At 44.1% G+C, this 24,564-nt stretch overlaps 2 protein-coding genes across 3 annotated transcripts in view; one reads left to right on the top strand and one right to left on the bottom strand.

The window, feature by feature from the left end:
* Positions 1 to 1,714: 1,714 nt before the first annotated feature.
* On the bottom strand, positions 1,715 to 9,776 carry pigm (phosphatidylinositol glycan anchor biosynthesis, class M). Its single transcript, XM_028967764.1, has 5 exons — positions 9,516 to 9,776; positions 8,472 to 8,998; positions 6,996 to 7,254; positions 2,872 to 2,973; positions 1,715 to 2,801 (listed from the first exon to the last, which is right to left on the bottom strand). The coding sequence occupies exons 1-5, from the start codon at positions 9,666 to 9,668 to the stop codon at positions 2,634 to 2,636; spliced, it is 1,209 nt and encodes a 402-aa protein (XP_028823597.1). The 5' UTR covers positions 9,669 to 9,776; the 3' UTR covers positions 1,715 to 2,633.
* Positions 9,777 to 16,648: 6,872 nt separating this feature from the next.
* Positions 16,649 to 24,564, top strand: part of svila (supervillin a) — a 40,801-nt gene continuing 32,885 nt past the window's right edge. Inside the window, exon 1 of one of the 2 annotated variants that reach the window (XM_028958780.1) lies at positions 16,649 to 16,849. The gene's annotated coding sequence lies outside the window, so the exon portion shown is untranslated. Of the gene's footprint in view, positions 16,850 to 23,088; positions 23,208 to 24,564 lie in introns of those variants that run through there. The other variant, XM_028958788.1, reaches the window with a different exon arrangement.

The following is a 24,564-nucleotide window of genomic DNA, read 5'->3' as shown; positions in this document are numbered from 1 at the left end:
TTTATGCAGCTTGTCGATGTCGCACTCTTGCACTTTATCTCAGAATGTAACATTTGTTTGACTATGTATTGTCTAACATGTATGTAGCTGAAATGACAACAATGCTTGAACTTGAACCAAAAGCATTTGATGTATTGTGGGCTTAAAACCAGGATAAAGTAAGGGTAGCTCTATCAAGGTGTGTGAAGAACAGGCTGACGGCTTGACCTTGAAAGGAATTTTGGTTCTGCACTTAATCAGTCTGTATGGGCCAAACACACTGTGGCCGGACCAGGAGACTACCCAACAACTTCAGCAGGGGGTCAATCTGCTGCACATGCCCATGAAGACCTTCACAGCAAAGTCCCCGTCTCTTGGAACAGGCGACCGGCGTCATCCGTAATTGCCTTTGTCCTTCACTGTGCTCAAGCGTAGATTTGCTGGATTTCACAAGCCACCTTTACGAAAAGCGTGGGGAGTTAAGCTTGCCTCGTACGTTTGTTGCAGTGGCGGCAGTCGCTGGGTGGATCCGTGTGACTGGTTTACGCAGGAAATGCGATCTAACTCGAACCCAGAAGAGTTTGATTATTCGCAACCAAAACCATCCAAATATAGTGCATGCCGAAGAGCCACGGTGTGTTAAACAGCTCAAGATAGATTAAACACAGCAGCTTCCTGTGCGTGTGTGTGTGTCTAGGGGTATGATTCTCACTTAGGGTGCGAGAGGTTCCGGGTTCAAATCCCTGACGAGCCCATCACAAACAAGAGTGATGCTTTTACATCCTTCTGTTTGAGCAGAGATGTGGTTCGCCACAAAAAAATTAATAACCTAGCAGTTAAGAAAGCGGTCTCGCAATCAAAAGGTTGCCGGTTCGAATCCCGATCCACCAAGTTGCCACTGAGAAAAGCACCGTCCCCACACGCTGCTCCTGTCATGGCTGCCCACTGCTGACCAAGGGTGATGGTTAAAAGCAGAGGACACATTTCGTTGTGCCACCATGTGCTGTGCTGCAGTGTCACACAATGACAATGACTTCACTTTCATATTTGCTTGTTTTTGGAATGGGGGGTGGGGGACACAGCACCTCTGTTATTATAATGCAGCTCTGCTGTCCTGTAGCACCTGAACCAAAAATAGGGAAGGGAACCACATCTGCACACCACAAAATGCAGTTACTAAAGCGAAAAGCAAGTTTAAATGTTTAATCCTCCCCAGTGTGTATGCAAGCTCGCCGCACACCATCTGCGCACAGGGGGCTGCGCATTCAGGGCGCTCTTTCGGCAACAAAAGCACTTGGGCCACGCCTGGCACGCTGTGACAGCTGTATTGGAAGGGCAAGAGGGAGGGTTATCTAGCCGGATAGTAATCTTCCCCCCAACCACCACTTTTCCCAGGGTCTGCGTGACTGGTCCGCACACAGCGGCAGATGGGAGGAGGGTCTTTGTGATGAGGTCTGATGCACACAGCCCCCCCTATGTAGTGTGTTGAAGGTACAATGTTTAATGTGGGTGGCTAGTTATAGGTCACACAGCGATTAAATGCAGCTTTACAGTTTAATTCGGATTTTTTTTTGTTTGTTTCATATGGTTAAGCTCAATATCTTGATGTGGTTAGATATACAGCTCAGCAAGAAATTATGAGATCGCAGCAACATTTTGACTTATTTCTCAGTTGATTGGCAAGACCACAATATATCCAGATTAAATATGTGATATTATGACAAGAAACATCTAATTATTGTGTTACTTTGCACACATTTTTTAATAAATCACTGATCACATTTGTGTGAAAGAAAGGGTTCAACAGTCAAAACAGTAGGAAATTTGAGATTTGTTTGATTTAATCATGTTGAAGAAGGTGTGTTGGTGTTGAAGTTCAGCAAATAATGCCCACGGAATGGCTGCCATGGAAATCTACATTTATAAAGCGACCTCTGTTCCAAAAATGCATCCCATATGGTGAAGTAGATGACAACACCCAGCACTAATGCATATTGCAAAACACCCCCATACTGTTCCACAGGCTGGGTTAACAATAAATTATTTACTCTATCGATACATATTGTATTGCACATCTGCATGATGAGGTGGCTGCTTTAAATTCTTTTCACTATTCTGCGGTGTTTCCAGAAAAATAAAAGCTGAATTTGTACTGATATGCAATATGATTTTCACTACTGTCTAGCGTCACCAGTACCCAGAACTAATGCTCCGTGCAGAAAGAGAAGAGGGACAGAAATAACCTTTCATATCACGGCTGAATAATTCACATATTAAATTACAGGAACATATATATATATATAAAAATAAAATTCCTGTTCTTTATTTCCCAGTCCCACAGTCGAACAGGTAAGCGTTCGGCACTGACCATCAAGCGCAGCGGCGGCTTATCTGGTTACAATCTGGGTCACACGAGCAGAACCGCGGCAAGCTCCATTACTGTTTGTTTTCCACAGTCTTCACGATACAGTGCCCTGATTAAGCCAGAGGGCATCTGAGGAGACGAAGCAAATCCCATCGATCACATGGACGCTGCTGGCATCTGCTGGCACTTTAGGGAACTGCATGCGAGGTCACGTGAGGACACTCGGATGTTAAGCGGAGAGGTCAGGGGTTAAAGGTGCATGTCCTCAGGGAAACAATACTTATTTGTGTCAGTCCACTTTGTGCTGCTGTTCCACTGTAGACCGCTTGTAATGAGAGATGATTTGGATCATTATGAATGTGTTGATGACGAGGAAGAGCAGTCCAGCTAGCCAGATGAGGATGAAGGTGTTCCGTCCTTCAAACTCCAGGTAGTACGCCGGAGCCAACCAGATAGCCTAAAATAGAAAAGCTGGGAATCATGCTCTTGAACGTCCACCTTTTAAATATGACTGCAAGCCAAAGTACCTGAGCAGCAAACCAGAGCACCGCGAGCCCAATTCCTTGCTTTACTGACACTGTGAGATGAGGAATAACAAGTGGCAACAGGCAAAGGTACCACAGGAAGTACTGGACAGGGGGAAAAAAAAAAAAATCATTATCATTAACAGACTGATTAACAGAATTATCTAATATTTCTCTTTCCCAATTTTTCTACCAATGATTTATTTAAAGTGTAATGATTTGTGGTATTCACTTTCATTTTTAGGGTTTAAATCATAGATCCTTACCCTAGCTAGCTTGCAATCAGAACTGAATGTAAACCGAACGTGCACAGAGTGTTATTTTATTAGTGTATACATAGACATTTAAAGGTCTTTCTTTTTCAGACTTTTATTACACTGTAGAAAAAAAACCCAGAAGAATCTACACTAAAAACATGTGATGTAACAAAAGGTTTTGTATTTGAAGCTTTGCAAAGCATGCAAAAAGCTTTTCACATTCTCATGCATTTCTCAACAGCCTTACATTAGAAAGGGGGGTGGTTTTACAAAACTCCTAAAGTGTGGATTCTTCAAAGCAGCATACATCAAATTCTTCATACTCTCCTGTGCACCATCTACACCAGTGACTGCACCCCCACACATCCCTGCATCACCATCATCAGACACCACTCTAGTTGGGCTCATCACTATCAATGACGACACCGCCTACAGAGATGAGGTCCAGTGGAACAACAACAACGACCTAACCCTCAACAACAAGGGGGTTAGGTGGCCTACCGGGTAACAAAGCGGGCCCGTAATCAGAAGGTTGCCGGTATGAATCCTGAGCCGCCAAGGTGCCACTGATCAAAGCACCGTCCCCACACACATGTGCTTCACAATCACTTTACTTTCACCACCCATCTCCATAAAAGGTGACTAAGAGGGTGACTTCAAGTTTCTTGGGACTCACATTTCAGACGACCTGTCTTGGACTACTAACACAACCGCCTTAATGTAGAAAGTCCAGCAGCGCCTCCATTTTCGGAGGGTCCTTAGATGGAAAAGGCTGCAGACCAAACTACTACTGTCTTTCTATCGAGCTACAATCAAAGTGTACTGGTGCACGCAATCCCTGTGGGGTACGCTGGTTGTACAGTAGCTGGTAAGAAGAGAGGCTCCAGAGGGTCACCAGAGCTGCTGAGAAGGTGATCGGCTGTCCAATCCACTGCAAGCCAGTGAAGTGAAAGTGAAGTGATTGGCATTTTGAAACACAGCACACGGTGACAGCGAAATGTGTCCTCTGCTTTTAACCAACACCCTTAGTGAGCAGTGGGCAGCCATGAAAGGTGCCCGGGGTGCAGTGTGTGGGGACGGTGCTTTGCTCAAATAATAGCAATAATAACAGACCACCTCCATCCAAACCACCACCTTTTCAACATACTGCCCTCAAGAAAAAGGTCCAGATCCATTAGGTGTAAAACTAACAGATTGAAGAATCTCTCCTACCCACAGGCATGTACAATATCTTGGCAAATGTGCAATAGTTTCACTCATTCTTATTAACCATAGCCCTGCTATCCTTATACAGTCCATACAGTATATATTTACAGCGAATCACTTTTTTCACATTTTGTTATGTTACAGCCTTATTAAAATTGTATACACAGCAACCACACAACCTGTTATTCTTATCAATTTGGTGCAGATTGCTTGATGTTGTAACTTATTTCCTGTTTCCACTAGGTGGCACTGCAACTATTTCAAAATCTTCACAAATTAGGTTTGTCAGGCCATTATTTCAATTTCAAATTTTAGTTGTCACAGTCATACACAGTATGATATGCAGCGACTGCTATAGACCTCAATATTACAAATATTCAAGTGTTACAAATGTTGCAAATATAAACAAATATTACAAATTTATGTTTTTAAACATAAATTATATGTGTAATGTGAACTCAATCACGTAAAGTTTGGAGCAGATTGGTTGCTGTAGTAAGCTATTTCCTGTTTCCACTAGGTGTCGCTGCAACTACTCCAGAAACGTTATGCATTAATTTTATCAGGCCAAGACAGTGATCAATTGTATGAAGTTTCGTTCAGATTGAATGTTGTATGTGCGAATGACAGCAACTTCCAATTACATGGCAAATCATCAAAATTCGCAGCAATGCCATGGATGAGCTCTAAAGAACATCTTCTCCCAGGTCTTAAGGCTCTCCAGATCAAATCTGAGGTATATACAATAACCTTAACTGGAACAATACCATTTCCTGTTACCAGTAGATGGTACTTCAAGTATTCCAGGGAACTTACACTTTGTCAGGCTGACACCCTTATCAACTCTGGGACGTTTGTACAGATTGTTGTATGAGCAAATGACAGCAACTTCCTCTTCCATGGCAAATCACCAAAATTCTCAGCCATTCCACAGTCAAGTCATACTATGAAAACTCACAGTTTTCACATCTGTTCTGGCAATAAATAAATATATAACTAAAAATTTTTTATATGTAATATGCACTGAAGGTGCTTTGGGCGTTAATAAAAAAAATAATAAAATAAAATATGTTGTCCTACTGAAAGATGAACCGTCGCCCCAGTCTGAGTTCAAGAGCGCTCTGGAGCAGGGTTTTCATCCAGGATGTCTCTGTACATTGCTGCAGTCATCTTTCCCTCTATCCTGACTAGTCTCTCAGTTCCAGAAAAACATCCCCACAGCATGATGCCCCACACTCTGCTCCCCGGGCGCCTGTCATGGCTGCCCACTGCTCACCAAGGGTGATGGTTAAATGCAGAGGACACATTTCGTTGTGTCACTGTGTGCTGTGCATCACAATGACAATCACTTCACTTTCACCACCACCATGCTTCACTGTAAGGATGGTATTGGCCTGGTGATGAGCAGTGTCTGGTTTCCTCCAAGCGTGATGCCTGGCATTCACACCAAGGAGTTCAATCTTTGTCTCATCAGACCAGAGAATTTTCTTTCTCATGGCCTGAGTCTCTTGAGATCACTTTGTGTAAATCTGTTGTTCAGGCCTAGCGATGTCACGCACTGGTGGCACACGGGCTGAGGATCGCATAATGCAGTGCGCACAATGCTGACAAACTGATTGCCCTACGTTCTGAGTTCGCACCGTGCCTTGGTGACTTTTCAAGCATGAAAATAGAATTTCAAGCTGCTTCACAACCCATTTGCCATTCACATGGAAGCCGCTCCAGTACAGATTAAGCTGCAGTTTAAAGATCTCGTTCGGCAGGGCATTTTGTGTGTTGTTGGCGCTTTGTCTTGCAGGGACAATCATGGATCGGTATGCGGAGATCTCGTGGGATGTTGCACGCGAGTCACTCGTTTGACAACCTGTTCTAGAAGGTTCTCATCGGTCCACAGAGGACCTCTGGAGCTCTGACAGTCACCATCGGCTTCTTGGTCACCCCCTGTCTAAGGCCCTTCTGCCCTGATAGCTCAGTTTAGGTGGTCGGCCATCTCTAGGCTAATTGCGACCTTCAAAACTGTGCCTCAGCTTCAATTTGTGCCTGGAGACAATCCTGTCTCTGAGGTCTACAGACAATTCCTTTAACTTCATGCTTGGTTTGTGCTCTGACATGAACTGTCAACTGTAGGACCCTATTTAAACAGATATGTACCTTTCCAGATCAGGTCCAAGCAACAGTGGAGGTGGACTCCAGTTGTGCTGCAGAAACATCTCAAGGATGATCAGAGGAAACAAGAAGCACCAGAGCTCAATTTTTTTAGCTTCATTACAAAGGCTGTGAATACTTCTGCACTTGTGTGCCTTTATTTATTTATTTGCTAAACTCTCACGTAAAGTTCTTTAAGTTGTCATTATGGGGTGCTTGGTGTAGAATTCTGAGGGAGAAAAAAAAATATTGAATCCATTTTGGAATAAGGCTGTAACATAAGAAAATACTTTCTGGATGCACTGTATAATTTACTTTATAAGATTTATAATACCCTTTATATACACCCCCCAGTGTCTCCTGTACTATTTTATACTGCCTCTACTTGTACTATTTTACTGTGCTTTTCCTGCACCTACGTAGACTTGCTAACAAGTATTATTGTCCAGGCAAATGTACAATGACAATAAAAGGTCTTGAGTCTAGAGTTGGTGTGTCAAACTTCAAAGGGTCCCTTACCTGTGAGGTGCAAACTTTGTTGAAGGACACAAAGATAGCAGTGTTGAGGAAGCAGCAGAGCGGCAGGTCGGAGTAGAAGGCCAGAGAGGTCAGCAGCAGGAGTACGGCTTGAGGCAGGAATGCTGCCAGGCCCAGGGTCAGGCTCCAGTCACTCTCTGCTGTCAGGTACAGCATGTAGAAGTATGGGGAGAAGTTGTGGCGAATGTCACGCCGCGTCACATGGTATATGTAGGTCTCATGCAGGAAATCCCAGCCGTACCTGCCAGAAAAAATGGTCAATTATATATATCAATACATTATATATGTACACAGACAGGGCAGCAATCTGTGCAAGGAATACTTTTAATTTTGTGTATAGGCAAGGATCTCGCAATATGTATCACGGTACGATTATATCATTGTAGTTGCACGCTGACTCTCCTCTCTGCTGAACAAACTTAAAAATCATTTGACAGCACCACCCGGTGGACTAAATTTGTATATAAAATAGAGGTGGGCATAGATTAATTTTCTTAATCTAGATTAATCTCACTGTAGTCTTGGAATTAATCTAGATTAATCTATAGCAATCTAAATTAATCTAGATTAATCTTAAAAATAAATTTTCCCTGAAGCAAACCCGGTGGCTTCATAGCTGCATCCATGTTTCCACAACACGTGATGTGGTCATTTCTAGAGCTGTGCGATTAATGACTCACCCGGGTTAATTGCCCGGATCCTTTAAATGACTCATGAGTCACGAATCTGAGGTCTCCATTGAACCGAATCCTTCGAGTCCTAACTACACCATGTCTATTTTGTAAACTCCAATATATTGGCTTACATGAGTCCGGTTGTAGAGGAAGTTAACCGCCAGGAGCGCTAACCCGCTCTTTGATCCGGGTGCGTACTGACTCAAGTGACTCACACACCTGGATCAGAGAGCGGGTTAGCGCTCCACTCAAGTGACTCACACACCCGGATCAGTTTAGTGAGTGACTCAGAGGGAGCCGAATCCTAAAAAGGATCAGAGTATTACAGCTCTAGTAATTTCACAGTTCAAAGACTCGTTCTCGCCCCTACAGTGCAGGTATTCATCCGCGCTAGGTATACAAAATAAAAAATAAAGGTCTTTAGGAAATAAGAAACTAAAAGACACAAGAAAGAAGAAATATACTTATAAATCTAGTGTAACCATTTAACTCCGGCACAATAGCTAGTTAGCTCCCAACCCAACTTTGTGAATAGATTAACGCCGATATTTTTAACGCAGCACGTTTTTATCGCCCCGATAAAGAGTCTCACGTTAACGCCGATAACGGCCCACCACTAATATAAAACATCAATATTTGTATCGAGACAACAATACCACATAAAATATTGTGACATATTGCTGTATCAATATTTCCGAACATCCCTACTTAATATTAAAAGTAAATTAGCTAAAGTCAAGCTCAGCACAAATTTTGTTAGACAAATTTAAAGCATTGGACTCACATGCAATAAAAAAACAAGTTCAGTCCACAAAACAGACCTCCTGAAACAGCAGCAAACACCAACAAATCCATGTTCATAAATCCGAGGAGAAACTGAGCAAAGCTGCGCTTGGCCTTCACGTTCTTCTTGGGGGTCTGCAGGTACAGGGCGATGGGGAGGGCATAGGTCACTGGAAAGATCTTCATGTGAACCGCCAACCCGTAGAGCAACGCTGCAGCAAGCAAACGCCTCTGCTGCAACAAGAGGAGTGTGCCGAGCACCAGCACCGCCAGCAGCGACTCTGCATTCCCCCTGGAGGACACGCCGGCCGGCAACGGATTCAACAGCCACAGGGCGCAGGACCCAGACGCGGCCTCGCCGGGGAGGCCGCGCAGCAGCAGCAGCCGGTAGATCAGAAGCCCCACCAGGACGTCACAAATGACGAACAGCAGCTTGCCAAACAAATCCGACACATAGATATTGGGGGTCAGCATCCATGCCAGGAGGGGTGTGTAGCGGTAGGTGGAGCGGTTGTAGGGCGATGCACCCTAAAAGATCAAGGAGGGAATTACAGATACCAAACCAACCCAGCCAAATACCTAATAATTAGTTAAAAAGAACAGTAGACACGCAGTGATACATGAAGCATCTGCAATTAAAAATATATACAGTACAGGCCAAAAGTTCACCTCTGGGAACTCCTTCAAAACTGTTGGAAAACCATTTCAGGTGACAACATCTGTAACAACCTCTTAAAGCTCATCGAGAGAATGCCAAGTGTGTGCAAAGCAGTAATCAGTGCAAAGGGTGGCTATTTTGAAGAAATTAGAATGTAAAACATGTTTTCAGTTATTTCACCTTTTTTTGTTTAGTACATAACTCCACATGTGTTCATTCATAGTTTTGATGCCTTCAGTGAGAAATCATGTAAATGGTCATGAAAATAATAAAAACACATTGAATGAGATGGTGTGTCCAAACTTTTGGCCTGTACTGTACATACAACAGAATTTTAAAATGATGACAGATTTGTATTTGCACAATTTCAGTGGTTGTGTAGAATACCTGAGTGACGTATCTGGCCGCATCGGTGAGGACGTGATAGTCGATGTCCGTGTATTTGACCGCCATGGTTCTGTCCTGATAAACGCCATATCCCACCAACGCCACGCGTACGAGCAGCGCCGCGCCGAACAGCACATGCACTCTCGCCGTCATTGCCGGTTCGTCCTCGGCCGCTATCTCGTCGTTTCGTCGTACAGCTCCATTTCTAGACAGCTTCGCGCTGGAGGTCCTGAAAACTCAAACGTATGACCCTACTTTTACTTCCGGGTTACGCCAGCAAGCGCCAAAAACGTCACTTCCGGATTTGAGAACGTAAACACCAAGAGGCTCCATAATAATCAGTGTATTTTAGTAACTGAGAAACAATCATTATAACAATATAACTGTTATATAATTTATAACATTATAACTGTTAATATAATGTCCGCGTTCCGCGGCGTGCAGATGGTCTGAGACTAAAAGTCTGACTTTTAAAGGCGCGGTTCTACAGACGCATGACGGGATGCACATGTTGTCATTTGATTACAAAGCGTGCTGGAAACATGACAAACTCTAGATGTTAAAATGTCACATGAAATGTAAAAGTTGCACCAGCTGCTGTAGTCCGCATTATTCTAAACTGCAGAAATATTTAAATTGCCGGGGGTTCTGTGACGCTGCTCTTAGCCGCACACCTGAGAGCCGGAATCCTGGCGTGCGGGGCGCTGACGCACGAACGTCATGACGTAATGGACAACAGGACTGGAGTCTGGAACGGAGTAGCTGGAGTGGAGACGGACTGGAACGAAATCAGATGATTCCACAGAGGCCCAGGTCCGGTGAATGAAACACGACCTAGACTGTCAAAACATACTCGCCTATGAACCAGAAAACCACAAAGTCACAGGTCCAAACCCGATTTCATGTTTCCTGGCAACTGCTAAACTGGTTGGTAGTAGCCTAGTGGGTAACACATTCACCTTTGAACAAGAAGACCCCGGTTCCAATCCCACTTACTACCATTGTGTCCCTGAGCAAGACACTTAACCCTAAGTTGCTCCAGGGGGGACTGTCCCTGTAACTACTGATTGTAAGTCGCTCTGGATAAGGGCGTCTGATAAATGCTGTAAATGTAAATGGTGATCAGTTGATCATCATTACAGACATAGGTCAGGTGATACAGGTGATACGTTTTCTAAACGACGACTTAGCATGAAACGAACCAGAGGGTCACCACAGCCACCACCACTGTAACAACTAAAGCTTCGGGGATTTTCAAATGGACCAGTAGCATCATAATTGACACGTAATGTACACCATGACACTGGACAACACTTTGGACTTCTCCACCTCTACAACTTTTTCTCTTACTGGACAAATCATCGCCAACCCTGCACTGACACTTTTTGCAGGCTCACTCTACCCTGGAAGGGGGTCCCTCTCTGTATCACTCCTTCCCAAGGTTTCTTCCTTTTTTGTGTGGAGTTTTATCTTGTGTGCAGAAGGGTCAAGTGTGGGGGGTGTCAACTGTAGGGCCTGTCAAAGCCAATTGAGACATACTGTATGTGATTTTGGGCTATATAAGAAATAAATGTTGTTGATGTTGTTGTTGTTATTTACCCCAGCTGTTTCCCTGAGTGTCTCCAGATGGACTGTCCCTGTCACTACTGGTTGCAAGTCGCTCTGGATAAGGGTCTTTGCGAAAGGCTTTGAATGTAATGTCAGAAAGGCCATGCCGTTTTCAACCACAAGGTGGCGGTACCCACACACTGAAAGTACCCCCAGCACACTGCACCAAGCAAATCACGAAAACATTTCATTCGAGCCACTGAGACGCAACTGTTAAACTTAGTACCATGGTATTGTAAAAGGCCCTCAAGACCGACTTCCACTGCCAGCATGTGCAGGCTGAGCCTTGCACCACCAGCTCACATGACCTTCTTTAAGTCTGATCTGATCACAGGACCCACACATGGTTAATCATGTTGTAATCTCTGCTCTGAACTTGTGTGCAGTGAAGTCTCAAACTGCCTTTACGGGCTTAATAAAACACCTTTCTCTGTTTCGCTATCGAGAAAGGAATGCATGGTGTTTTTTTTAGGTTTTTATATATAACACACACATAAAAAGGATATCATCATTTAGCTGGAAAACAACTTGTGGAGTCCACGCAGCTCAATGAGGCAGCCCATAATTTGCAATTGATTATTTCAGACTTTAAAGATCTATTCTTCATAGGGTCTGTCTTTCAGTTCACTGACAGCTGGGATCCTGTGGATTTTTGCAGACCACTGACAGCCCAGGTTCTGTTTTTCTCCAACAGCTCATTCTGCGGCAGCTTAGCAGTTCAAACCATGTCTGCAATCACATGGCAGAAGCTTTTTTCTTTTCCTCACTCCATTGCGCTCCTGGTTGATTTCTCCCACTTTAATTCTCACCTTAGTCTTATGTTCTGGAAGTTTAAAACATGCAAAGTATTGTTCTCAGAATAGTAAAGTTTCTCAACTGTGCAGTTCACTGACCGACAACAGTTTTACACACATCCTTTTACACATTCAACTACATTAATGCAACTGGCTTACACAGACCCACAGGCTTTTTAGCACACATATATTTAACCAATCACACGCTCAATGTGAAGATTTCTCTGTGGCTTTTAAATGTGAGGAGCTGACCTTGTTGGGTTAAGCAGGGTTGCTTTAACCAATGGCAACTGTGAGCCCAACAAGAGACAGGCTGTTTTATTCTGATTTATACTGCAGTATGTCTATTAATAGTAATTAATTGATTTTTGTCAATAAACACCTTCACTGAGTATCTTTGCATCTATCTTTCATAATACATTTTATGATTCAGCAATTCCTAAGCAATATTTTTCAGGCAACTATGGTTCATGCAACCAGAAACTGTACAGAGTGTAATAAGGTGGAATGATATTTAAAGAGATATCCCCTGGATTCTATAGATTTGCAGCATTTCTAAAAATTCACCAGCATTCTGACAGTGATTAACATCATGAAAAAAAGGTTCGTGCAATGCAGCAGAAGCGGTTTGTGAGTGAACGGAAGAAACACAGTAGGCCCACAAAACCACAAAATCATACGTGTGAACCCCACACTTACCATCGCTATTGTTAAGCCAGGCACTCACAGGCGGACATTGGTTCGAGACAGTGCAGACTAAGCGCAAACATGGGGGTTTTTATTTAGTGCATTTGATATGACACAATAAAAGAGGGCCAAAGAAATAATAATCCATCCGTTACAGTTGTGTACAGCCTGATCATCACAGTTACCACTGCGCTGCTCCATAAAAGAGAATGGTTTGGTTGAAGGTGCTGTGGGCAGTGGGCATTCAGAAGGTTGCCGGTTCGAATCCCGAACCACAAACGTGCCACTGAGCACGGTACCGTCCCCACACGCTGCTCCCCGGGCGCCTTTCATGGCTGCCCACTGCTCACCAAGGGTGATGGTTAAAAGCAGAGGACGCATTTTCGTTGCGTCACCGTGCGCTGTGCTGCAGTGTGGCGCGCCAGTGAAGCGCTGCAGCAAGGCCGTTATTGGCCGTTGTTGATCATCCCACAAAAACAAAAGTTCAGCGAGCTCGTTAACGTCAAAAGTCCATCACTCGCTGGCCTCATTACAGAGAGAGGGTCTGTCTCTCCTCAGAGTGACCCACGTTTGTCAAATTACTTCCAAACCACGAAGCACTCGTGAAAAAGGACGTGTGTGTCTGTGTGTGCTCCCCATGTGTGTTTGTGTGTTCCTTTGCTATGCGTGCATAACGGCCTGACGAATAATGACCTCCCTGTAAACAGTGCGTCTCCGATAGCTGCCCTCTTACAGGGCTCCATTATTTATTCATGAAAATCAATAGAAGAACAGGAGATGACTCAGGTTAATAAAGTAGTAAAAATGTTTCAAAACAGACCGATTACTACGACTGTTCCTGTTCCTCGCTGTCTGTATTCATCACGTTATCTCGCCATCCCTCCATCCGTCCATCCCGGACTCCATTTTGCTCTGCTCTGCCTGACCTTGTTTCCTCGTACGGGCTTCATTAAGGGGGAAGCCATAAATGAGGGGCAGATTCAGTTAATGGGCCCAGATGAAGGCCAGAGCTTTCTCTTCCCTAGTGTGAACCAGGAGACCCAGGTTCAAATCCCACTTACTACCATTGTGTCCCTGAGCAAGACACTTAACCCTAAGTTGCTCCAGGGAGACTGTCCCTGTAACTACTGATTGTAAGTCGCTCTGGATAAGGGCGTCTGATAAATGCTGTAAATGTAAATCTCATTACCAGGTCTGTCCATGAAATGCAGCGGACAAACAAAATGCAGTTTCGTTACGTGCTGGAACACCGCTGCAAACATGCCGTTTCACTCAAAAACAGACATGCAACCATCAGTAGAGAGAAAGAAACAGCACAGACCACAGATCACCACAGACCCTGTAGACGGGGGTTGGCAGAGTTCACTTGGGGCTGGGTGGAGAGAGAGCATGTAACCATCTGCGCATTTTCTAAAACCCGTTACCCCGTTCAGGGCTCTCTCCGCAGCCAGATTCTGCACATCCACTCTATGGACGCCATGTGACGGTGACAGACAGAATAGCTGTGCGGTGGTGACAAACAGGGAGACTATGTGATGGGGACTGACAGGGAGACTATGTGACGGTGACAGTCATGGAGACTATGTGATGGTGACTGACAGAATAACTGTTTGACACTGACAAACAGGGAGACTCAGTGTCGGTGACAGACAGGAAGACTGTGTTGGTGAGGAACAGGGACACTATGTCAGTCATGGAAACTATGGGACAGTCATGGAAACTATGGGACTGTGACTGACAGGGAGGCTCAGTGTTGGTGACGAACAGGGAGACTGTAAGACTGTGACTGACAGGGAGGCCATGTGACGGTGATGAAAAAAAAAGAGTGTGTGACAATGTAATGGTGACAGACATGTGTCGGTCATGGACAGGGAGACTGTGTCCTGATGAACAAGGAAACTATGCGACAGTAACAAACAGGCAGTCTGTAAGACAAATAACAAATATGAACTAAATAAAATCTTCTCAACTTTTATGAGTAGTTAGTTTTATAATCTACTTATAAGTGTTAGATTTGACCTAATTTGTTTAGGTATTTCTTAACTTGTAGATTTTACATACTAACTATAATGTATATTTTATAGTTTTTTTTAATAGTGCAGCGTGTTTTCAGATTTGTGCTCAAAAAATGAAATCAACAGATGACACTTCTCATACTTAGACCCTCTCTGGATACAAGAAAGAAGTCCCTAGAAAACTCACATGAAGAAAAAAGGGGGAGAGACCTTGGGAAGGAGTAGTTCAGAGCGGACTCCCTTCCAGGGTAGCAGGAGCGTGCAATGGCCATCACTGGAGTGTTACTGTTAACACCGGCTTCACAAGAGGCATGAGTATGAGAAGATGGTCCATGCTGATGATGCTCAGGTCGTACTAGCTTCCTAATGAAGGAATCCTAATTAACGAATGGAAACTGTATTTTGGAACCCTGATCATTATTAAAATCAGGTGTCAATAATGTGCATTTCCAGTTGGTGCTTCCTGGGATACTGAAGAAAGAAATGGCAACATGGCGGATGAACATCACACATCATATCTTTTCCCACTTTTAAATGAGAAAAGGGGTGGATATTGGATTGGGGCTTGGGTGAAGATTGCCCAGACACACGTTATGTTGCTGTCTACCTACTGTGTGTGTGTGTGTGTGTGTGTGTGTGTGTGTAGCATCTGCGATGGCCTCATCACTATCTGAAAGGCAAAACACTCATCGACTGAAATTTGCATTAGCTGCAAGTTGATATAAACCACAGTGGAGGGGTGTTGTTCTTGCAGAGTGTGTTATAAGCGAGTGTGTTTATGTTCTGTGTGTGTGTGTACCTGTCATGAAAGATGTATGAGCTGATTGTTCAGTTGTCTTCCCTTCCTCTTTCCTTTCTACCTTCCTTCTGTCCATTTTGCACAGCAACACAAAATCTCTTGGTTTATTTAAACCTCACCGCTGCGTCCCGGCACTTCTGTGCCTGTTTATCCGGCCCGGCCTCCTCAGTCCATCTTTCCATCTCGCCTTTCCTTTCTTTGCCTCCTTCTGTTGCCAGGGCGACGGCGGGGTGTGTTTGTTTAACCGCCTGCCTGTTGCTCATGGTGACTGGTCCCTGCTCACCTCAGGCCAAGTCACTGCCCGGTGCTATCCCATGATTCTCTGGGGCACAGCAGGAGGCTGAATAACGACGTGACTGCTGGCCTGCCGCCCGCCAGGACTGTGTGTGAATTTCTATTCAGTGTGTGTGTGTGTGTGTGTGTGTGTGTGTGTGTGATGCTTCCTTCCTAAAAGTTGATCGATACCCATCACTGCAGTTTGCCAGCTGATAAAAACAACACAGAATGGAAGAGCAAACCTTCACATGTGTGTGTGTGTACGTGTGTGTGTGTGAGTGTGTGTGTGCGAGTGTGTGGGTGCCATGAAGGGGACATGCGAGAGCAGGTTTCAGCAGACAGATGAAGATTAGTTTTATCCTGTCCCACGAACACGTGAAGGCGGCTGGGGCAGGTAAAGAGACACACATATACACATACTTACCACAGATTAACACACTCTCTCTACACACACATATACCAAAGAGGCAGAGTGGGTGCACCTTCACCATAAGGGAAAAAAATTCACCAAATTTTTGTGTGGCTTCATGTTTAGAATAAATGCTGCAAATGCTTAACAAGACACAATCTAGACGGTAAATCTAGTGTGCGGATAAATATCTCTGGGACACAATCCGTAGTAAGTGGGATTTGAACCTGGGTCTTCTGCTTCATAGGCAAATGTGTTGCTCCCTAGGCTACTACCACCCACTGGATGCTGCACTGGAGCATCATCCACGACACCACGTGCCTCACCCATGTAATTTAATCACTCACTCACACACACACACACACACACACACACACACACACACACAGTGTAACGTTAGAGCCTTTGTGCCTGAGGACAGGGAGCAGACTTCAGAGAGCTGACGATGACCACGGCGAGGAAGACTACATAACCCCTCCCCGCCCCCGACCCTACCCCTTTCACGCTCGCGCCCCCGGTGCCCGGAAGACTCGGCTCGGCGGTCGCGCGCTGCTCGTGCACGACCTGTCCTGCCGTGCCAAAACGTTCCCCTCTCTCTCTCTCTCTCTCTCGCTCGCTCGCTCTCTCCTAGGTAGCCCGGGAGCGCGCACGGCTTTAGACGTCTGCTCTGCGCGCGGGGCACGTGGACGCGCAGAAGCGCTTTTACTCCACTGGACCCGGAGAGCCGTTTTACTCTTCGCTCTGAGGTCAGTTTTTCCCTCTCTCTCTCTCTCTCTCTCTCTTAGTTTTTCTTTTTTTTCAGCGTTCGTTCAGGCGCGGCCGACCTGTTTATTGTAATAATGTCAATTGTTTAACGATTGTTGTCTTTATTGCCAATAGAAGCAAATTATGTGAGTTGTTTTTTTTTTGTTTTTTTTAGAACTAAGTCTTTTTTTAAACTCTTTTAATAAACGTTTTCATATATATATTTTGCTTCATAGTTTTGTCAATTGTTTCCAATTAACAGAGGTAGCACGTGCGTCGAGGTTATTAGGCGCTGACCAATCAGCGCGCAGCCAGCGCTCGGGGCTTAATCGAAGCCCGGATCCTCGTAATCGCCGCGGCCGCCGCTAAGATGTCCGCTTTATTCCGGCGTGCGAGAAAGTAAAAGCTGCTGGTCCGACGCCGCTTGTCACCTGAGCGCATCTCTCCCGGCGGCAGCGGGGCGTTATTGATGGCGGCGGGTGTAGGGTTTCCGCCCGTTACATGACGCCCTGCACCCCGGCGAAGCGCGTCCGGAGCCCCGGCGGCCTGTGCGCTTTTTTTTTTTTTTCGGGACCCAGTTTTTTTTCTTGCATGAGATTTTCGGTCTGAACTAAAGCAGATGAACGATTTCCAGATGTTTGACTCTCCTGTGACTCTCCATGCACACATACTGTGGATATGGAATGAACTTGATGAACTTGAGTTCAGGTGCTTGAGTTCACAGTTGTGTGTGTTTATGTGCCTTATGTTTGTTTCAACTACAGATGCCTCATCCTGATTCTTGAACTAGTAATGATCCAGTGAATAAAAGTTACATCTGCGGGTTACTTTGTGACGACCTGGTCTCATTCGAGTCCTCTAGTGAGAACGCGTTGCAGCTGTAGGCCGCCTCATACAGCCGGCCTTGTGGCCTTTGAGCCGGTCTGGCTAGGATCAGATTGTTCCTTGTGTTTATACGGTAATTGAGCATAAGGAGTATTGTTTGAAAGTTGGACTGTGGAAATGTGGCATTAATGCCTGACTTTCAGATGAATAGGACCCAGCTTTACAAGTGAAATTAGCATTCCCATATTTCTTTTTGTGCACACTATTACTGCTTGGTGGGATGTGAGCTGGAGAAGACGAAATGATTTCCCTGCGGGAGACTTTGACTCCGCCCCCCCTCTACCTGTCTGCTCGTCTGTCAGCTGCTCCATCATCACCACACACACACACACACACACACACACAGTCAGCATGCTTAAGGGACCTTGGTCTTTGGGATTTGAATCTGCAAAACTTTGGTTATGAGTCCGCTTCCTAAACCCCAAGAAAATAACTGGGTGACTGGGAGTTGAGCTACTCCTGCGAGTAAACAATCGAAGGGACCCAAACTTCCTCCACAATTCCCAATCACCATCCTTTTGGGCGAACTTCAGTCCATAAGTCACTGCTTGTTCTGTTCACGTATACCTGGATGAGTCCAATGAAATGGGCAAATCTGGCACGGCTCAGGTCTGCATGGGAACGTTCTGAGTGCAGCTTGTATATTTGCGCTCTTTTTCTCATACTGGCGTGCAATGAGGTTTGCGAGTCGAGATTTTAATGTGACATTTCTACATGCGTTTTCTGCTGACTCTCTTACTTGGGTGTGGTTGTGAGGTTTTCTCACACTTAGACCACTTCTGGATTCTTAGAGATTCTCGTGGTCCTCAGCCTGAGGACGTTCACCTTTTTCCAGCTTTGGTTCTCGGTTGTTCGTGACCTGCGTCGTGGATTTTAAATAAACTGTGTCTTTGTTCCATTCATTTTCCCATATGTTCCTAGAAGCTACTCCATCTCTGCTAATGAAAGACAGTCTGACCGCATGATTCATCCAGTTTTTATTGCGCGTTCCATACTGTGGCATGATCTCTTGTATCAGTGTGGGAGGCAGAGGATCATTATGGTTCTCCAAACATGTTTCACTACTAGTGATTTGGCCCACGTGGTTACTGCACGCTCAGAGGCTGGTTGCTTGTAGATGGAACCCCCCCCCCCCAAAAAGTGTCATTTAGTTCCTTCACATTTTGTTCTTGTTTTAATATCCTTGGTGCTGTGGGTGTTGGAGGCCTGAGAACTGTTAGATGTTGCGCAAGTCTTGTGTGTGTGTGTTTGTCCTGAATGAAAACTCCTGCTTCAGTTGCCCTAGAACTGGTGCTTTTCTTTTCCAGAGGAGTTCCGAATGGGGCTTCAGCCTGAAGTCTCTCTCTCTCCCTCACACACACACACGCACACACACACACACACACACACAGATTTTGCAGTTTGCACCACTCTGTGACCCTCATCCAGAAAGTGTCCACTGAGACAACCACATCTGTGGGCCTCATGTTTGCACAGCATGCTCTGTGTGTGTCTTATGTGTAAGACACATGCATCCCTTTAGCAATTGAAAGCATATTTGTGTTTGTTTGCCATGTATGATGAGTCCACACAGCTTGATTCAGCTATTCAAATGCCGCCTCCTATCCCACCCCAGCATAGCAGAGTCAAGGTTTTAGTTTTGTGTGTGAGAGAGACAGAAAGAGGCATAAAACGAAGCCAGTAGGTCTGATTTCTCAAACTGGACTAAAACCACCAACCATTAAAATTGGCCTCTGTGTGGGTGTGTGGCATCTATGTCTGATTCCTTTTTATATGGTGCTCAATGCTGCGGTCTTGATCATTTCCAAAAGTAACTATATATTTAAACAAATGAAGTCAGGTTCGCTTAGTCCTGTAAACTGCAGCCTCTTGCGTGTGAATCCAACAAGTGAGATTTAACCACTGCAGAGTTTAAAGACAAATTAATAAACTCCTCCGTATTCTCTCCAAACTGGAACATGTCAAATTCTTAATGTGCATTCTCTTTTTATTTTGGCGTTTTAAACACACACTTGATTTGTTTAGCAGAAGTTCAGAGTTTTCTGCCTGGAAAATTACTATTTATGAGCCCTTTGACTGCAGTACAGATGCAGATAGTGGTAGTGGCCTAGTGAGTGACACACTCGCCTATGAACCAGAAGACCCAGATTCAAATCCCACTTACTACCATTGGGTCCCTGAGCAAGACACTTAACCCTGAGTGTCTCCGGGGGGGGGGATGTCCCTGTAACTACTGATTGTAAGTCACTCTGGATAAGGGCGTCTGATAAATGCTGTAAATGTAACATCGGGATGCCCAGCCTTGACTTCAGTAGAAACTAGACGTTTCTGCCAGGTGAACAAAAGAACAAAAAGAGGAAATTAATCCCAGCTGGGCTATCTAGTGAAGTTTAGCCGTCGCCTGCACTCATATAACACCTCTGTTTTACCTGAAGAGGCGCTGGCGAGTCATTTAAAACTGCCCTCTAGTGGATGCATCTCCCACCTTTTTTAACCTGCTCATACTATTGACCAATACATTCCACGTTAACTAAGTTAGGACTGAATTGGCATTCTTGTTTCTCCTATTTGTGCTTGTGTGGGAGGAGCCTTTTCTAAATTAATGATGGTGCTGATATAATCACTGGGACTCCTGTCAACGGCTCAGATTCCACAAAAAACCTTGAAGTATACTTCTGTTCTTTAGTGATTTCTCTAACAACCACCAAATTTGGGGTGTGTGTTCGTGATGTGTAGATGTGGCTGAACTCCATGAAGACCCACTAATTGAAAAGGCATGTTTGAGTGTGCGCCTGCGCGTGTATACACACACTTTATGAACGCAAGCTTCATATACACTGAAACGTGTCCTCCGCTACTACCAGACGAACATGTACACAGTGGTGTACGTATTGAATATTTTCAGCTGATTTCCACCACAAGCGTGTTGCTCCCGTGTTTGAAATAAATGGACTGTCTTTGGCTAGGTCCAGTTTTTTGTACATAGGTCACATCCCACATAGGGAATAAGCAAATCATGGCTGCATAAGTTATGCAATTTAACATGTTCATAACTACAGCAATGAATTTGGCAGGAATATACAGTACAGGCCAAAAGTTTGGACACACCTTTTCATTTAATGTGTTTTCTTTATTTTCATGACCATTTACATGGTAGATCCTCACTGAAGGCATCAAAACTCCACGTGTCCATTCATAGTTATGTACTTAACAAAAAGTGGAGACTTGGCCTCCACAGTCACCAGACCTGAACCCAATCGAGATGGTTTGGGGTGAGATGGACCCGCAGAGTGAAGGCAAAGTGCCAATAAGTGCTAAACACCTCTGGGAACTCCTTCAAGACTGTTGGAAAAGCATTTCAGGTGACGACCTCTTGAAGCTCATCGAGAGAATGCCAAGAGTGCTGCTTTGCACAATCAGAGAAAATGGTGGTGATTTTGAAGAAACTAGAATACAAAACGTATTCAGTTATTTCACTTTTTTTTTGTTAATTACACACATAGATTTATTCCCCTCAGGATAAACATTAGTGTATTTTATTGTGGAAATTATGCTCTGTCTGACCCTGCAGATTGTCTTAGGCTCAGTAGGGCCACCTGGTGGAGAGAGACAGGGAATGGATGTACTTTTGTACTCGTTATTGTGTGTGCATGAGCTCAGCTTTCTAATAACACACACGCACGCACTGTTGACTGTCATGCTTGCAGTATGAGGTAACAGTGTTAACGGGGAGCATACTTTGATCGGCACATTCTTCAGACCTGTGTGTCTTGTATTATGTTTCTGATATGTTCTAGTTCTCGTGTTTCTATTTTCTCTTCACACATTCACACACTTTCATGCCTCTCCAGCTGTGTGTGTGTGTGTTGAGTCCTTTTTCCGTCACTCTGAGATTAAAATTGATATTTTTATTTAAAGGGTTTAAGTTTAATTGAATATACATGTGATTTAATGCTGTAAAATAAACAGTGATTAATATTTACTTTAGGCTGTGGTTTTTTTTTTTTACTTCCATGCTCAATTGAATAAGATTTATAAGATTTTCTCTCTGTGTGATTTCTGTATGCTTCGTTCCATTTGGCTTCTGATGTCCTGCCTTTCAGAGAAATGCTTTCAAATGCCTGGCCGTGTGTTGATTTTGTTACATCATCAGACCAGTATAAATCAGCCTCTCTGGCAATGTGGAGTGTTTTTACATATTCTCTCACACACGCAGGGGTTTTATAGAAATTGACGACACATCGCTCATTTAGAATGAAAGAGGTGTGTGTGTGTGAGAGACGGCGGTCTGAGAGGACTTTGAACAAAAATTGAGGCGGAAACAAAATATTGTTTTACACAACAGTGAAGTTGTAGAACTTTTTATAAAATGCGAACTTTTGATCAGTTTGCTTTTTTGTAGCTTTACCTTCCCTGGCAACTTGGGCTGAACTGACCAGGGTGATGTCGTACACCACAGAACTGAATTGCAGGTCATTCAATTTGTGTTGTTGTGTTTTCATACATGGCAAACGCGTCCACAATGGAGCACTGATGTGACGTGTCTGCCAAATGCTGTAAATGTAAATGTGTACAGAAGTGGCACGACTTAAAAGTCAACTAAAAATCAATATAATTATCCATGTGGTTCACAGGTTCACAGCCCACTTAATAACGTTGTGTCCCTGAATAATACACTTAACACTGAGTGTCTCCAAGGGGAACTGTCCCTGTATCTCCTGATTGAAAGTCGCTCTGGATAAGGGCGTCTGATAAATGCCATAAATGTTATAGTTACATGGCCACCAACTCAACATGTGTTTCTATGTTGAAAACAAGCTGCTTTTCCTTCAGTCATGTTAACAAACATCTCATAAATATTCTTTTCATGATTTATAATGGTGCCCAATAGCACAATAGTGAATAATGTTCACTCCCCCCCCACACCCCATTTGGCAGGTTGTGTATTGTGCAGTGTTTAATGGTTTGGAAAAGGTAGAACACTAACTGTTTTTTGCTTTTGTTGTCCTCCGTTGATGTCATGCATGTTGCATTTCGCACGGCCTCAACTACAAAGCCCCCGTGATTCCTTTTCTAATCTACACCACACATGCAGGCGTCCAGCAGATATGATTTCAGATGTGACTATTTATGGCACCATACTAAAAATAAACAGACCAACTTTTTTTTTTTTTTTTTTTTCTGATCAGTGTGTGGGGGGGTTGATTGGTCAGGTCTGCGTTGAGGCTGGAAAGCACCTATCTATATTTGTGTCTCCAGAGTCATTTCTGTGCCATACATTCCTGCTGTGGGATGGGTGGGTGTGTGTGGTGGGGGGGTCTCTGGTTATCTAGGCCTCTCTACAGTAGAGTCCTGTCTCTAGAGTGACCTCTCTGAGACAGCAGGACACTTTGGCAGAACTTTTCCAGCACACACACACACACACACACACTGGTGCAGATACACGCTGCTGATGGATTAACCTGGTTTGTCACAGTAAGTAACTTCTTGCCTTCAAGAACACAGATACACGCATGCATACACACACACAAATCAGTCATTGGGTATACCTATTTGCTGTATTTTGTATGAACATTCTATGTTTATAATGTTATGTTTATTCATTTTTATTACTTTTTTTTTTTTTTTTTTTATTTACTGTGTTTCTTTTCTGCGATTCCACACCCGTTTTTTTCTCTTGCTGAAGTAGGTCGGCATGCATAAGGGATAGACCAGGTACGCTGGTGAAGTGCGCGTGTGTCTGACTATTCTGACGGAAAGACAGCAGGTGGAGCACAAAGAACAGCTGTAGCTGGTGTGTGTGACACACACATATTAACATTACCTAAATGCAAACACTGCATTCATATTAGGTTCTAGAGCTGATTTGTTTGAGTTGTGCAAATTTGCTTGACTTTTTATATATGGCTCATAACTAAAAAATAATCACCTAGAAGTGTCAATGGTGAAGTGTGTGCTTTTTATTTTTTTATTTTTATATATATAAAATTTTTTAAAGTGCTGTGACCCCTGACCTCTTTGCAACATGCTGTGGGTGCATGTGTGTATCATGTTGAGGGTCGGTGCTTCTCTGAGTCTGGCTCTCTAGTTCCCATTAGAAGCAACTGATTGGTGGAGCAGCTGAGACCAATGTGAGGGCTTCTTGGTTCTCCCACATAATTTTGTGTGTGTGTGTGTGTGTCACAAAGCTGAAAAGGTTATGACCACTCAGCCCACACCTGACCTTATTAGGGCAGAGCCAGGACTGGAACTGTCTTCACAGTGGGGTGTGTGTGTGGCTATTGGGGTGAAAGGTTGTCATAATTTGTAGGTTAATGTGGCACATTTATAACTTACTTAATGTGACCTAAAACAATAAGGTCCCAAAGCAGTAATCTGGGGGCACTAGCTACAGGTCTGTGTGTGTGTGTGTGTGATGTTTAGGGGACTGTGAATTTGGAAAGGTCAGAGGAACCACAGTCATGTGGTTAATGGGCTGTCAGGACCCTAGTTCCTGTTGAGGACAGAGTATGAGTTCAATTGGAAGTATTTGCATCGTGTGTGTGTGAGAGAGAGAGAGAGACTGTAAAGCCTGGATGACCCTTTAGAGTTAATTAATCCTGAAATCCTTAGTAATCTGTGCTGTTAGTGTCTCCTGTCTAAAGCCTCTGACTTACACCTTTACCCTCACCACAACCAGCACTGTGTGTGTGTGTGTGTGTGTGTGTGAGTGAATCCACTTTGTAACTATTGCAAGCATGTAGTCACGGTGTTTTTTTTTTTTTTTTTTTTTTTTTTATGTCCACTGTCATGTTTAATTTTAAGTGTGTGTGTGTGTGTGTGCACACAGTTT

This window comes from Denticeps clupeoides, chromosome 2, assembly GCF_900700375.1.
Source record: "Denticeps clupeoides chromosome 2, fDenClu1.1, whole genome shotgun sequence".
Lineage (NCBI taxonomy): Eukaryota > Metazoa > Chordata > Actinopteri > Clupeiformes > Denticipitidae > Denticeps > Denticeps clupeoides.
This window is presented reverse-complemented; position numbering and strand designations above follow the sequence as displayed.